This window comes from Squalius cephalus, assembly GCF_949319135.1.
Source record: "Squalius cephalus genome assembly, chromosome: 23".
Taxonomy (NCBI): domain Eukaryota; kingdom Metazoa; phylum Chordata; class Actinopteri; order Cypriniformes; family Leuciscidae; genus Squalius; species Squalius cephalus.
In genome coordinates, this window is record NC_137144.1 from 25,042,512 (window position 1) to 25,058,329 (window position 15,818).

At 41.0% G+C, this 15,818-nt stretch overlaps 1 protein-coding gene across 2 annotated transcripts in view; it reads left to right on the forward strand.

Annotated features, from left to right (window-relative positions):
* Positions 1-236: 236 nt before the first annotated feature.
* syt7a (synaptotagmin VIIa) overlaps positions 237-15,818 on the forward strand; it is a 166,246-nt gene continuing 150,664 nt past the window's right edge. For both annotated transcript variants that reach the window (XM_079858863.1, XM_079858864.1), the window contains exon 1: positions 237-493. In XM_079858863.1, the coding sequence (XP_079714989.1) occupies positions 460-493 (34 nt within the window). In that variant the 5' untranslated portion in view covers positions 237-459. The remainder of the gene's footprint in view (positions 494-15,818) is intronic.

Sequence of the window (15,818 nt, forward strand, 5' to 3'; positions counted from 1 at the left end):
TTATAAGTAATTTAAAAATAAATATATAGCCTAGATTATAGTTGTTTTTTAAGGAATACGTGTCAAGGCAGCCTATAGCCTGGCACAGACATTTTGCACATGCTCAAACCATTCAGGCTGCATCCGAGAAAAACCTTTTAAATAGTCAAAGCATTGATATATGTTATATTAGGGATGCATATAGACACAATAACAGCTATGAAGCATCCGCTACCCCAGCCCACCCCACCCGCGGGGCAATGTCTCAAAGCACGTCACCGTGAGTGTGTGTGAGGAACGAGAGAGAGAGAGAAAGTAGATGTGTGCAGACAACCTGCTCGCGCGTAATTCTGGGAGGAGGAGGACTCTCCGCCGAGCAACGACACAATAAACACTCACGGAACCGCGAGAGTTTCCCCCGGTGGAGTAACAATAAGCACTTAAATCATCCAGCCAAGAGTCCATCATCAATCTGCAGACATGTATCTGAACAGGGAGGAGGAGTACAGCAAAGGTGAGCGCTTTTGTTTCTGTTGCCATTAAACTTGTAGGAGTATCTTCTCCCCTTGGACTGGTGCCTGTGGCACGGACAGGTCTGGTGTGGAGGCACGGGGGGGTGTTGGAGATGGTAGGCACCTGTCACGGGGGGGTCATCACTTCTTTGCCCCCTTGTTTTACATCATTGTCCAGGCGCACACATACAAGCGCGCGCGCACTAATGACTGTTTGACATTGTCACGCGCTCTCAGGGCATTTGCGTTGACAGCGATTACTGTTGCATGCTGTATTTGATATATAACTTTGATTTGAGGTCCCATGAAGGTCTGTTGTTGCGTGCATGCTCTCTTATCGAAGGATCGATCAGAGCTACTTGTTGTGCGCTTCGTCCTTGGTAGATCCTCACATGAAGAGACTTGAGGAAGGACATACGACTAAAACACAAGGTCAAAGCAGGTGCCTCGTCCCCGGTATCCGCATCACCGCGCGCGGATCTTTGTGTTAATGTGATTTATTTTTTTGGGTGATGATTCCGCGGGCGTTTTGCTGGGGTATCGTGGGCTGTTATTTGTGTCAGCTCTCCCACGTGTTTCCGTAGCGTGATTCCCCGTGAATTCGCTGGGTGTCCACTACAATTTTCCCCGGTGTCCCTCCCACGGTAAATGAATTCGCTTCGGGGCTCCGGAACGGAGGTGACTGGAATTAAGAGTGGACGCGTTCGGGTTACGCCAGCAACACCTGCTGCTACCGAGAGCCAGAAAGCAAAATACGGTGTTTGATATGCGGTAATGGCCGTGAGAAGATGATAACCGTAGCGTGAATGAAACTGGGGGTTTGGAAAGGAAAGGTGGGCACGGATAAGCCCTCAAATATCAGGACAAACCCGCTTCTGAAATGGGCTCTGGTTTATAAAAGGTCGATTTTTTTCCCCCACAGCACCTTCAAATTTACTTGTTTATCCCACAAACACGAATTTGTATAGGTACACATAATGAACATTTGCAAAGTGTATTTTATAAAGATGCCTGAACTGGTTCCCTAAAATAACCAAACAGGATCACACAGCATAGCCTACTGTATAAGGAAATGCTCCGTGTTTGCTTGAAGGTTATCATAATTACTGTTATGTAATCCTAATTAAGACATCATTTAGTCAATTTGTCAACAATCCCCATGAGAAGGTTCAGTCAGGTTTTGCTTTTTTTAATCATCCCCAAAAGGTTAGCAGAACATGTAGTAGCTAGTAGTATCTTTTGAATCCATTAAAGATTTGTTCAGGGATTCAGTCAGTGACCTTTTGTACATCGTTACGCCTGTAGGTGGAGACAAACGTATCTTTTGTCTGTTGTGAGCGTCATTGAGTCATTCACTTGAGCGAGACCGTTTTGCTGTGTTTTAATAAACTGTGTTTCAAACACTGCGCTTGTTTGCGAAACTTGGTAAACCGACAGTAAAACTGTCATAGTGTGTAAACCTCACTCCCCTGATCTCAAGAGGCGCTAGCGACTGCGCTCTCTAACCGGTTACATAAGCATCATAAGGACTTTTCAATATCATTCGTTTAATGTCACGTCTCAGTTCGTTTTCAAAAGAGGTGTCCTGTGCTTCTCTTCAGATTAAAACACTGACTTGTTTAGGCTGGCCACACACTTGAAGATTTTAACCCCAATTTTGGGCCAGATTTGCTACCCCCAATGATCTGGGGTGTGTGACCAGATCGAGGCTTCTCGCAACTGACTTTTTGTCCAAAAAATCCTCAATTCTGTCAGGACCACTATCGTCAAAGATGATTGACAATTAGCATACAGTTTGGATTGGCGGTATGGTTTTGTTCTGGGCAAGAGCAGCAATAACCCCCCCCCCCCCCCCCCCCCAGAACTAACATAAATGTATTGCAGATATCATTGTCAATATTTTAATGTACAACATAAATCGAGAAATTAGTCTGATTCAAGGGGAATCAGAATGCCAAATCCTGACTGGATGAGAGGTGGAGCTGGGGATGGAGGAGGGTAATTAGCTCCTGAGAAATGCAATAGCTGCTGATAATACTGAAGGATCTTATATATGTATACAGTGATAGGTGTCGTATTCCTATACGGTAGACGTGGATCAGCCGAGAGTCAGCTGATGCGAGCTTGACTAACGTGACCTGCCAGAACTAACGCTACGTTTGATTTGTGTGTTGTCGATACCATTATTTTACTGCTCCCGATCACATCGGAGCCCGCACAATCCCAAATCATAAATATCAATCATGTAAATGACTCTTCATCGTGATACCCGCGACAGCCAATAGAGTGAAGGTCTGGTGTCACTTTGTAGTCCAATCGGCTGTTAGCATCACGCTGGTTCCCTCAACAAAAACCCAATAGGATTTAGCCATAGGCTTTTGGATTATCGCTAAAAACATGCTCTGTGATCAACAAAAGTTTATGATACTTGCATGTTTTGTCAATCAAGATAATTATCACAACTTTCATGAATTTTGAAGCCTAAATGCAGTCGCCAGAAGTAAAAAGCTATAGGCTATAAACAAACTAAATCACGGTCCCACAACTTCAATGTCACCATCACTAATCCTCCGACAACTCTTCCAGTTTTTATCTATAAACATTTTCCATGAACGTTTGAGTTGGAATAGTTTGTAAAAGCACAATAATCAGCATAACGATGCTGTAAAAGCGGACTGAGTTTACTTGTTCGGTGTTTAATCTCGGTAGCCTCTGTAGTCTCATTTAGCCACTTGTTAGCAACCGCCTTTTTCAAGACACGTAACAGCTTCAGAAAAGCACGAGTGGCGTAATACTGATGTATTTTATGCCGTAGAATAAAACATGAAAGTGTCTTGAGCTTGTGTTCACCACAGACATTATTTCTGACATTAAATCCCATTCAAAATCCCCATTGAGAGCGAGCTTCACCAACCGGATGTTGTGTGCTTATGAAAGGCAGTCACAAACATGCGATGAAAGTGGAGAATTGAGAAAGAAGATCATCTATATTCTTTTTTTCATCTTTGTTTTTCTTCCCGTAAAACAAAACTCACGCCAAGAGAAGCAGCTGATCAGGTCGATCGTCCTCCCTTTGTTTTTCTTCTCAAGTCACGTTTGATCTCGCGAGTCTCCGTGAGATCTCGTCTCACTGTGAAGATGTTACAATCGACAGGTGTGTGGTCTCACGGTCCGGACGAATCTTCTAGTGTGCATTCGGAGGATCATAATGCTAAAAATCGGCTGAGGTCTGTATGTCCGTGGTCACTGGTTTCCAACAGTTTTAAAATTGGTTAAGATTTGAAGACCCCCTCCCAGGCCTTAGTGAATTCCTTCAGTGTGTTCAACCAATGAGATGCTCCTTCATAGAATGTGCTGGAATGCTATTGGTCACGTGCAACGAGTTCACTTATAAGATTCATTTAAAATACTGATTCTTTCACTAGTACACAATCAATCAGCACAGGTGCACTCACTCATTTGGGATTTACTTTCAGTCATGGAACCGAAACCCTAGATGTTGGGGGAGTGTGTTTGTTGATGGTTTATAATTGATTTGGATGTGATTGATGGAGTTAATTGATGAAGTATTTCGCAGGTGATTTTGTGTAGCAGTGCACTTTAATTATTCACACGTTTCAAAGTGGAACAACAGTTGATGTGTTTCTAGGTCATTTTTATGAGTTAATTGATAATGAGATGTTTTTGCAAATGTTATTTGCAACTGTGGGTTTATGACCTACTAATTGTGTTCGATTAAAAACGCCAATGAGCTAATACGACATTTGATATTTGAGATAATTTGTTTTTAAGAACGAATACCTAATCACTAACAGACTGTAAAGATGTTAAACACAATCTGGAGCCTCACCCCCTCTCCTACTGTTTCTGTGAGACATATTTACCTTTCATGCTTGTTACTCTTCCTTTAATGACTCGTTTTTATACGGATGACAATGCAAATGTGATTTGATTGGAGCTTCAAACTAAGCAAACCTCTTGTATGTGCCTGGCAGTCATTTATGCTCCTATAGGGCTTTATCAATACAGTTTAGGGAATGAAGAAACAAAATCAGGTCCATTATTGATTATTGCGTCTGTGGGTGTTTCATCGATTGATGTCAATGATATATGGAGCCACTCACAAGTGTGGACCAAATATTAAAGATTGGGTGACTAGATGTAAAAGTTCAGGAATTGGTTTTCATTTATCTTGTCCAACTGGGCCCTCATGCTGGATAGGTTTGTGTGTGTGTTATTAAATTGAGTGAAGAAGTGGACAGATTGCAGATGATAAGTGAGGGAATGGACCAAACGGTGAAAAAAAGTGTATGTGTAAATATGGATGTGTCACAGAGGCACAGAAGATGACAGGAGGGGTATAATGTGCTGAAATGATTGACAGTTCATGTATTATTCATGCAATCCTGTTGATCTGAAAGAGAGAGAGAGCGATGGAGAGACACAGACAAACAGAAAAAGAAATAAAAATAGACAAATTGTCTTCACCTCCATAGACTTTTCTTGATGAACAGCTGTATTTAAATCTTGCGCGACTGCAGTGTCAAATCAACAATACAATACAGATGTTAAGTCCTCGGATATGCTCCATATGTAGTTGTATTGTGGATTTTGGTTCATTTTGGTTTGATTTCAGATGTTTTTAGTAGGTTGCTTCAATGAGTGCGTTGACATTCAGTTTAATGTCAGATTGATCTGGATGCTGCCATCTTTGCTTTATGAGCACACTATCACCTGAGCTGTAAACGTCATGGATGAGACATGGAAAAATCCATTTTATTCTGTTAAGAACCCTCCAAAAAGATCTGGCAATGGTGAAACATTTAATGAAAGCAATTTAAATGTTGCTTATAGGGATTGGACAACGAAACTGAAACACTGGCCAATACTGTGTTGGAGGATTCACGCTTGTATATGGTGGCCTGGTGGCCAATCTTCTCTGATTTTATATTACATCATTAAGAGCCGAGTGTGAAGGTTGAATTAGCAGAGCGATAGCACAGCTGCACATTCATCCACACAACACAACGGGAGACACGCAAGAGGTAAAAAGAGGACATATTGTTGGTGTGCGACTGTGCGTCTCACTGGCTCATCTGTGACCAGGACAGTCTTTGTGGTGTGTCGAGAGCTATGCTATACAGGGTAATGTTGGCAAACCACCATGTAGGACCAACCACATCCAACAGGAGTAACTGATGACACAAGAGGAAGCTGAGAGGGATGTAACCCAGACTGTATCCAAAAAACATAAAACCATAGCTGCCCAACTCACTGCAGGATTAAATACACAACTCGACTCCAAAACTGTTCGGCAAAAGCTCCACAGAGTCAATATTCATGATCGAGCTGCTAGAGCCAAACCTTTGGTCACTCGTGCCAATGCCAAATGTTGGTTTCAATGGTGCCAACAGTGCAAATCTGAACAATGTGAAACATGTATTGTTCTCTGATGAGTTCACCTTCACTGTCTTTCTCACATCCGTGAGAGTTATGGAGTGAGAAACCCCAAAGAGGCTGAACCCGGCCTGTTGCTGTCCAGAGGGAAGTGCGGGATGAATCAGTAGGCGCGTTTCCATTACAGATTTGCGTAAAACTTTTGTGATTTCTTTCTAAATGTCGACAAAAAACTATTGCGAAATGACGGCGTTTCCATTAACCAGTGTTATGTATGTGTGTTTTCCAAGCATTAATGGTAAGAAACGACCCTTATACTTGAGAGCGGCACATATGAGGTGTCTCTGGGTGTTTCTCCCTCAGATCTGCTTCGAGGTCTTGAATGTGGCATTTATTTGAGGTTTAGAATCCATTATTCCTGTAATTATTGTGTCTTATATAAATTTAATAAAGAACTCTGTCTCGTATTCTGTCCAAACACGCTGCGTCATCTACGTCAGGTGACCTGTAAATGCGCAAAAACTGTTTCCATTGGAGTTTTGCGAAATATTTCTTTTTCAAATTGCCTGAAAAACCTCCTCATGCGAGCGGAATAACTTTTTTGTGATAAATGGGAGTTTTTGCGAAATTGACGTGTTTCCATTGGGCGTATTTTCAAATCACAATTTCAATTTGCGCAATTTGAAGGGTAATGGAAACGCGGCTAGTGATGGTTTGGGCTTCAACATCATGACATTCTCTACTGTTCTTGATGGACGCGTCTCTGCCAAGGACTAGCGAACCATTCTGGAGGACTGTGTGCATAATGGTTCAAACATTGTACCCTGAAGGGGAGCCGTGTATCAGCATGATAATACACCAATACACACACCAAGACTGGTGACAGAATGGTTTGATGAACATGAAAGTGAAGTTGAACATCTCCCAGGCCCGCACATTCACCAGATCTAAATATTTTTCAGCAAAGTTGGGGTATTTTGGAGGAGCGATGTTTTCCTCCACCAGCATCACATAGTGACCCGGACACTGTTCTGGAAGAGGAACGGCTCAAAATCTCTCTGTCCACTGTGAAGGACTTGTGTCTGTCATTCCCAAGATGAACTGATGCTGTATTGGCTGCAAAAGGAGGCCCTACAACATACTAATAGATTATTGTGGTCTAAAACCAGGTTATATTTTCATTGTCCAACCCCTGTACATTGCTAATAGACATCAATTGATAAACATGCCTTTTGACCGAATAATGGTGTAGTTATAGCATCTGCTAGCAGGGCCCGACTGCTGAAGCTGAACCCTAACGAATTGTTCACAACCAAAACATCTTATTATAATATGAATGAGTAAATCTGCCATGTCTACAAGTCTGCAAAGACAAACAGTGTCAGACTATTATTGCTTCAATCATTTTATGGGACTGCTGAGCTTGGCTTTTTATCTATTCATAGAAAAAAGACAACAATAGACTGCTTTAATGAATTATGAGTTATGTGATAATTGCATTATAATGTCCTTTAACAGTGTTGAACAAACTAGTTGTACGCCAAAGCAATGCATTCAGGCTACTGGCAATTAGCGTCATTTTAATTGTGCATGCTCATCAGTCATTTTTTACATTTTCAGAAATTGCTATTTGCATACCTATTGTACTTGTTTTTGGACTGAACGAAAGATATAGTTATGAAAGAAATTGCTTGTGCCACAGTTTTTGAAGTCAGGATAAAGTCAGCAAAGCAGTCACGCACTTTATAAAGGAAGGTTGGGTTGAATGATTTGTTCACTTAAAAAAACTCAGGAAAAAGTAATGCGCGATCGAAACACAGATAGTCATAATTCTGTCTCAACAACACCATCCAAAGAGCTACAGAGCCATTGTTCCACCACAGATGTATTACTTCCAGCTTCAAGAGCTTTTAAAAACCTGTGAAAAGCCAAGTCGAAGATGGTCACAGAACCCTTTGAGAGTCGCATCTCTGACCCGTCGTTCCTCAGAATATTACTCACAGTATCTGAGCTCGGACGACAAGGGAGAGTAATTGGAAACCAGTACCGAGCTATTATATAGAGGTGAGAGGGAAGAGCAGTGATTTTAAGCGCTGTTGGATCTCACCCTGCTCTTATGAGAAACAGGAAATTGATTGTGAATTTGAGCCTCTTCATCATAATGGATATAAGATGCCAAAATTGTCAGCTAATGAATATGTCCGTGTGCATCGAAGTTAAATGTGGCCGCTCACGATTCTTTAGAAATGATATGTTGCGTTCTCTTTCACGCGATTGATTTCATTGGCAAATGGGAGTGTGGACGTGACCTTGAATGAAGTGCGAAGGCCCCATGGTTCATTTTCATTCTTCTTAAGGCACATTCTTCTGCAGTAAAATTCAATTATTGCCACAGATGCTCGACACAAACAGAGAGAACTATGTGACCTTATGACTGAGCGTGTTATGTTCCATATTTTCCAGTTTTTCATTTTCTATTCCGGTTGTCGTGATGGCATTGGTCCATTGAAGGACACTGAATCCAAAAGTTTTTAATTTGAGAATTTTAAGTGCAGCTTTAATGTAATTATTGTTCATAATTTGTCTCCTTTAAAATGCCGGAAAACATGGCTATCAGATAAGGCGGTCTGATGAGCGATTAAAGGTCCGTCTGTCTTATTGATTAATGCTAATTTCGACCCCCCGTGGTCGGACTGAATCAAAACAGTGGCCCGAACTCTCCCAGTGCACGATGACAAATGTTTTCCGGGGTGACTGTGAGAAATCAGATCTTCTGAGGCAATAATTATTGTTTCACAAATCAGTGGCGCTGCTGGCCATTAATGTAATTTACAGCGATTTAGGTTATGATGTAAGAGTCATCTAAGTGATTAGCAAGCAATGGAAACGAGAGAAGGGAGGAGAAAGAGAGGTCTGACTTTGCAGAACAACATTGTTGCTTGATATCTTCCTAACCCTTCATGAAGCTCCGTCGTCAGCATTTGCAGTTGCTTACCACAGAATATAATTGGTAGTTGTTTGGTTTCATGGTTACAGGAAGGCACTTACAATAAAAATGTACATTTAGACGTTTAGAATAAAGGTAAGTGAGTTATCCTCTATCATTAGTCTCAAGTTAGCAAGTTATATTACAAACTCTCTCAGTTTTTAATCCCTGTAACTTTCTTATGATACCGTTGTGCAAGAATAGCAAAAGCAAACTGCACAGGAATTATGTTACCAGAAATTCAACAGAAGTTCAGTCACAAAAAGGATGATTTAGACAATGATATTCAAGTTCTTTTTAAATGCTTTTATCAAAAATATGAGCTTCGCATATCTACTTTTAGACCCTCAAAGTGCTTGCCTCTGTGTACTTCAATTTCAAGTGCTTTACTGTAACTATGACTTGTTTTCAAAATTATTTTCTGCAGGTATCATCCTAAAACCTCAAATGCTGCAGTGTCAATAGGTCGGCACTAAAAGCAGTGCGTGCCAAGCTAAATTAAAGTGTACAACAGCATGAAAGCTAAACGCCATTTGGTTGGGTGTGTATAACATCATCTCTGATTGAAAACATCAACTTGATTTATCTTGCGTGGAAGATACAAAGATTTTATTGTGTCCCAAATGATGTATGATGCACTTACTGTACTCTGCCATACAATGTATCAATTCTCAAATTGGACACTTTTCCAGTTAGAGCAAGTGTTTTTTTAAATGAATTGTACATGCACATTTCTCTCACCATTTATACTACAAAATGGTGAAGATTAGTGCAGAAGTGTGCAAAATAGTATGCACACGTCTCATCAGTGATACTTTTTTTCACGCCCAATCAAATGGAATGTATGTGGTCAAAAAACAATTTGGAGAATTTGCCAATTTGGCAAATTTTTCTGAACACTATGAATCCAAAAAGTTATGGTTAACCTATTTTATGTATGGGTAAATTGCATTTTATTTAGGTAACTTTATTTCCTTTATTGGCTTTAATCACTTGCATGCAACACCAAATATGATATATAAATGACATATACTGTAATCGCGTCATTCAGAAATGTAAATGCAAATTCTACATTTACATTTATGCATTTGGCAGATGCTTTTATCCAAAGCGACTTGAATTGCATTCAAACTAAGTATAGCTATATATATTTTTTTCAGTTTCTAGTAGGCATGCACCGATTTTGTCCGATACCGATAACCAATAATTCTTTATATTTGAAAGCAGATAATTGGCTGATAAATCTAAATCAAATTTTTATATAATTTTTGAGAGCCTGATTACAAAAACAAAAGTCTCACCATTAAAAGCCATGTCCCAAGCACACAATTATAATGTTCTCATTATAATTTTATGTAGCGTATATGACAGACTTGTTACATGTTGCACTTAATTGTATTTTAAAGTGATTCCAATCATATTTCAAGCAATTCAAAACCATCAGTAGTAGTGGGGATTTGCTCCTCAGTATCTGTTGTAGTATCTGCCTTGAAGTCTTATTGCCAGCATCTGGCCCGTCTTGCTGGCCTGGGTGTGTCCCGCTTGTGTTTGGACGAGATGCAGTTGGCAGGATCGAGACAGAACGACTCCTGCGAGTCCACACTAATGCTTGAGTCTGTTTGGATGGGTGTAATTTAAATGGATAGCTGAAAGAGAGAGAGGAAAATGCGTGTGTGTGATCGTACTCCATTTTCATTAGCAGGAAAACCACCCCAGTAAAATGACATGAAGAATAGGCATTATGAGATGTGAAAGTGATTGTCTGTTTTGTGATGCTAGCAGCTCTTTGTTTACATGACCCATGTTGTTTGGTGTAAAGAGCTGGTGGTGAGATCTCGCGCGCACACACACACACACACACACACACACACACACACACACACATACTACTACAACGGGAGCTAATTACAGCCATTGTGTGAGGGCACCTGAAATAGAGTCTCTGCTCCTCAAATAGCCTCACGTTCGGCTCGTGGCATTGAATGAGAGGACGGAGGAGATTTTAGGTCATATTCTCGTCAGTAGTCAGTACTGAAGCATGCAGAGCGATTTAGAAAAACTATAGACCAATGAATGCATCTAATGCAGTCAGATGATAGTCTTCATATGGGGGTTATGATGTAGATGTAGTTTCTCCTGTGCAGAGTAATGGAGATGACCCTCTTGATTTTACTCCAGCTCTAAAAGCATGGTTTTGTTCTTCTGAACATTCTGTTCTGTTCTGTTCTGTTCTGTTCTCGTCTGTTCTGTTCTGTTCTGTTCTGTTCTGTTCTGTTCTGTTCTGTTCTCGTCTCTTCTGTTCTGTTCTGTTCTGTTCTGTTCCATTCTCGTCTCTTCTTTTCTGTTCTCTTCTGTTCTTGTCTGTTCTGTTCTGTTCTCATCTCTTCTGTTCTCGTCTCTTCTGTTCTCGTCTCTTCTGTTCCGTTCTCGTCTCTTCTGTTCTCATCTCTTCTGTTCTGTTCTCGTCTCTTCTGTTCCGTTCTCGTCTCTTCTGTTCTCGTCTCTTCTGTTCTGTTCTCGTCTCTTCTGTTCTGTTGTTCTGTTCTGTTCCATTCTGTTCTGGTCTCTTCTGTTCTGTTCCATTCTGTTCTGGTCTCTTCTGTTCTGTTCCATTCTGTTCTGGTCTCTTCTGTTCTGGTCTCTTCTGTTTTGGTCTGTTCTGGTCTCTTCTGTTCTGTTCTGTTCTCGTCTCGTCTCTTCTGTTCTCGTCTCTTCTGTTCTGTTCTGTTCTGTTCTCATCTCTTCTGTTCTCGTCTCTTCTGTTCTGTTATCTTCTGTTCTGTTATCTTCTGTTCTGTTCTGTTCTGTTCTGTTCTGTTCTCTTCTGTTCTGTTCTCGTCTCTTCTGTTCTGTTCTGTTCTCGTCTCGTCTCTTCTGTTCTGTTCTCGTCTCTTCTGTTCTGTTCTGTTCTGTTCTGTTCCATTCTGTTCTGTTCTGTTCTGTTCTGTTCCATTCTGTTCTGTTCTGTTCTGTTCTCGTCTCTTCTGTTCTGGTCTCTTCTGTTCTGTTCTGTTCTCGTCTCTTCTGTTCTGGTCTCTTCTGTTCTGTTCTGTTCTCGTCTCTTCTGTTCTGGTCTCTTCTGTTCTGTTCTGTTCTCGTCTCTTCTGTTCTGTTGTTCTGTTCTCTTCTGTTCTGTTCCATTCTGTTCTGTTCCATTCTGTTCTGGTCTCTTCTGTTCTCGTCTCTTCTGTTCTGTTCTGTTCTGTTCTGTTCTCGTCTCTTCTGTTCTGTTGTTCTGTTCTCTTCTGTTCTGTTCCATTCTGTTCTGGTCTCTTCTGTTCTGTTGTTCTGTTCTCTTCTGTTCTGTTCCATTCTGTTCTGGTCTCTTCTGTTCTCGTCTCTTCTGTTCTGTTCTGTTCTGTTCTCGTCTCTTCTGTTCTGTTGTTCTGTTCTCTTCTGTTCTGTTCCATTCTGTTCTGGTCTCTTCTGTTCTGTTGTTCTGTTCTCTTCTGTTCTGTTCCATTCTGTTCTGGTCTCTTCTGTTCTCGTCTCTTCTGTTCTGTTCTCTTTTGTTCTCGTCTCTTCTATTCTTTTCTCGTCTCTTCTATTCTGTTCTGTTTTGTTCTCGTCTCTTCTGTTCTGTTCCATTGTGTTCTGGTCTCTTCTGTTCTCGTCTCTTCTGTTCTGTTGTTCTGTACTCTTCTGTTCTGTTCTCTTTTGTTCTCGTCTCTTCTATTCTTTTCTCGTCTCTTCTATTCTGTTCTGTTTTGTTCTCGTCTCTTCTGTTCTGTTCCATTCTGTTCTGGTCTCTTCTGTTCTGTTCTCATCTGTTCTCTTCTGTTCTGGTCTCTTCTGTTCTGTTCTCATCTGTTCTCTTCTGTTCTGGTCTCTTCTGTTCTGTTCCATTCTGTTCTGGTCTCTTCTGTTCTCGTCTCTTCTGTTCTGTTCTGTTCTCGTCTCTTCTGTTCTGTTCTCTTTTGTTCTCGTCTCTTCTGTTCTGTTCTGTTCTCGTCTCTTCTATTCTGTTCTCGTCTCTTCTATTCTGTTCTGTTTTGTTCTCGTCTCTTCTGTTCTGTTCCATTCTGTTCTGGTCTCTTCTGTTCTGTTCTGTTTTGTTCTCGTCTCTTCTGTTCTGTTCCATTCTGTTCTGGTCTCTTCTGTTCTGTTCTCATCTGTTCTCTTCTGTTCTGGTCTCTTCTGTTCTGTTCTCATCTGTTCTCTTCTGTTCTGGTCTCTTCTGTTCTGTTCCATTCTGTTCTTGTCTCTTCTGTTCTCGTCTCTTCTATTCTGTTGTTCTGTTCTGGTCTCTTCTGTTCTGTTCTCGTCTCTTCTGTTCTGTTCTCGTCTCTTCTGTTCTGTTCTCGTCTCTTCTGTTCTGTTCTGTTCTGTTCTGTTCCATTCTGTTCTGTTCTGTTCTGTTCTCGTCTCTTCTGTTCTGGTCTCTTCTGTTCTGTTCTCATCTGTTCTCTTCTGTTCTGGTCTCTTCTGTTCTGTTCTCATCTGTTCTCTTCTGTTCTGGTCTCTTCTGTTCTGTTCCATTCTGTTCTTGTCTCTTCTGTTCTCGTCTCTTCTATTCTGTTGTTCTGTTCTGGTCTCTTCTGTTCTGTTCTGGTCTCTTCTGTTCTGTTCTCGTCTCTTCTGTTCTGTTCTCGTCTCTTCTGTTCTGTTCTCGTCTCTTCTGTTCTGTTCTGTTCTGTTCCATTCTGTTCTGTTCTGTTCTGTTCTCGTCTCTTCTGTTCTGTTCTCGTCTCTTCTGTTCTGTTCTCGTCTCTTCTGTTCTGTTCTCGTCTCTTCTGTTCTCGTCTCTTCTATTCTGTTGTTCTGTTCTGGTCTCTTCTGTTCTGTTCTGTTCTGTTCTGTTCTGTTCTCGTCTCTTCTGTTCTCGTCTCTTCTATTATGTTGTTCTGTTCTGTTCTTTTCTCGTCTCTTCTGTTTGCTTGTTTTTTCTCTGCCTGTCTTTCTTCTCATCTTGTCTCAACACAACTCATTTTCTCTTTTCTCATTTGTCTCATCTACTTTCCTCATCTTTTCTTATTTTGTCTTTCCTCAACTATTGTTTGATTGTTTCTTTTCAGCGTTGTGTCTCATTGTCTCATCTCCATTTTCTCCTTTCCTCTCTCCTTTGCTCTTTTCTGTTCTGTTTCTATTTTTCTCTTCTGATCATTTCTCAACTCGACTTGTCTAGTCTTGCCTCTTCTTGTTTTCTTTTCTCGGTTGTTTTCAGCTCGACTACTTCTCTCATTTTCTCATCTTTTCTCTCATTTCTCATTTTCATGTTGCCTCATCTCTCATCACGTAGTCTAGCCTCACCTCACCTCTAGTTTTTTTGTCTATTCTCTTCTCATCTCACCTTTTCTCGCCTCATCCCACCACTCATTTTCTCTTCTCGTCTCATTTCATTTCTTCTCTCAGGAATGTGTCAAGACTCTCAGACAATTTGAAGTTTCTGAAGCAGGATTAATATGTCAAAATGTGCATGACAGAGTGACGGAGAGAAGGAGAGCGAGCGAAGCCCCCTGGAGTGATACTTCAGTCAAGGTCATGTAGAGGAGAGCGGGAGAATGTGTGTGTGAGCGAGAGCAAACTCAGAGGTGAGACAGAGGTGAGAGCAGGTTTACTGAGGATGAGAGGGGCACAGGGAGTAACAGAGACATGAAAGCCTTTCGTCATACAGCTACATGTTATGTGCCAGTGTGTGTGTGTGTATGTGTGTGTGTGTGTGAATGCACAGGATGTGTGCTTTAATGCATGCGACGTGTTATACAACCATCCCCTGGTTCAATACGAGCAGCATAAAGGATTATCTTCTCCTCTCCTCGTTTCCTTTTCCTTTCCTCTTTCCTGTGCACCATCTCATCTCATCTATCTCTCATCTCATCTCATCTATCTCTCATCTCATCTCATCTATCTCTCATCTCATCTATCTCTCATCTCATCTCATCTCTCTCTCATCTCATCTCATCTCATCTCATCTCACCTCATCTATCTCTCATCTCATCTCATCTCATCGCATCTCATCTCATCTCATCTCATCTATCTCTCATATCTCTCATCTCATCTCATCTCATCTCATATATCTCTCATATCTCTCATCTCATCTCATCTATCTCTCATCTCATCTCATCTATCTCTCATCTCATCTCATCTCTCTCATCTCATCGCATCTCATCTATCTCTCATCTCATCTCATCTCATCTCATATATCTCTCATATCTCTCATCTCATCTCATCTCATATATCTCATCTCATATATTTCTCATCTCATCTATCTCTCATCTCAGCTAATCTCATATATCTCTCATATCTCTCATCTCATCTCATCTATCTCTCATCTCATCTCATCTCATCTCATATATCTTATCTCATATATTTCTCATCTCATCTATCTCTCATCTCATCTCATCTCATATATCTCTCATCTCATCTCATCTCATATATCTCTCATATCTCTCATCTCATCTCATAATAATCCCTCATAATTTTCTTCTCCTGCTTTGGAGAACTCCAGCTAAGAAAATGTGGAATTATGGGAAGAGCGTAATGGGAGACAGAATAATCTGCAAAGACAGAAAACCAGGTAGCGTTTAAAAAGATTAAAAACAAACAAGCAAAAAGCACAGTGACAACAACTAGATAATGATTGAGGAATGACATCACAGCCCCCCCTACACACACACACACACACACACACACACACACACACACACACACACACACACAAACACACGTGTGTGTTAAGGCCTGTCATGTTTTGCGCTGAGCTTTTGAGGAGCTGTGAAAGGAAAAACAGGGAAAAATCTTTTAATCACTTGCCTCTCCGGAGAGCAGAGAGCCTCTCCAGAGAGCTGGAGACAGAACGAGAGAGTGTGTGTGTGTGTGTGTGTGTATGACTCACTATTCATGTTTGATATTTTTGTGCTAAGTGGAAAGAGGGAGTGTGTGTGTGTGTGTGTGTGTGTGTGTGTGTGTGTGTGTGTGTGTGTGTGTGTGTGTGTGTGTTTCAC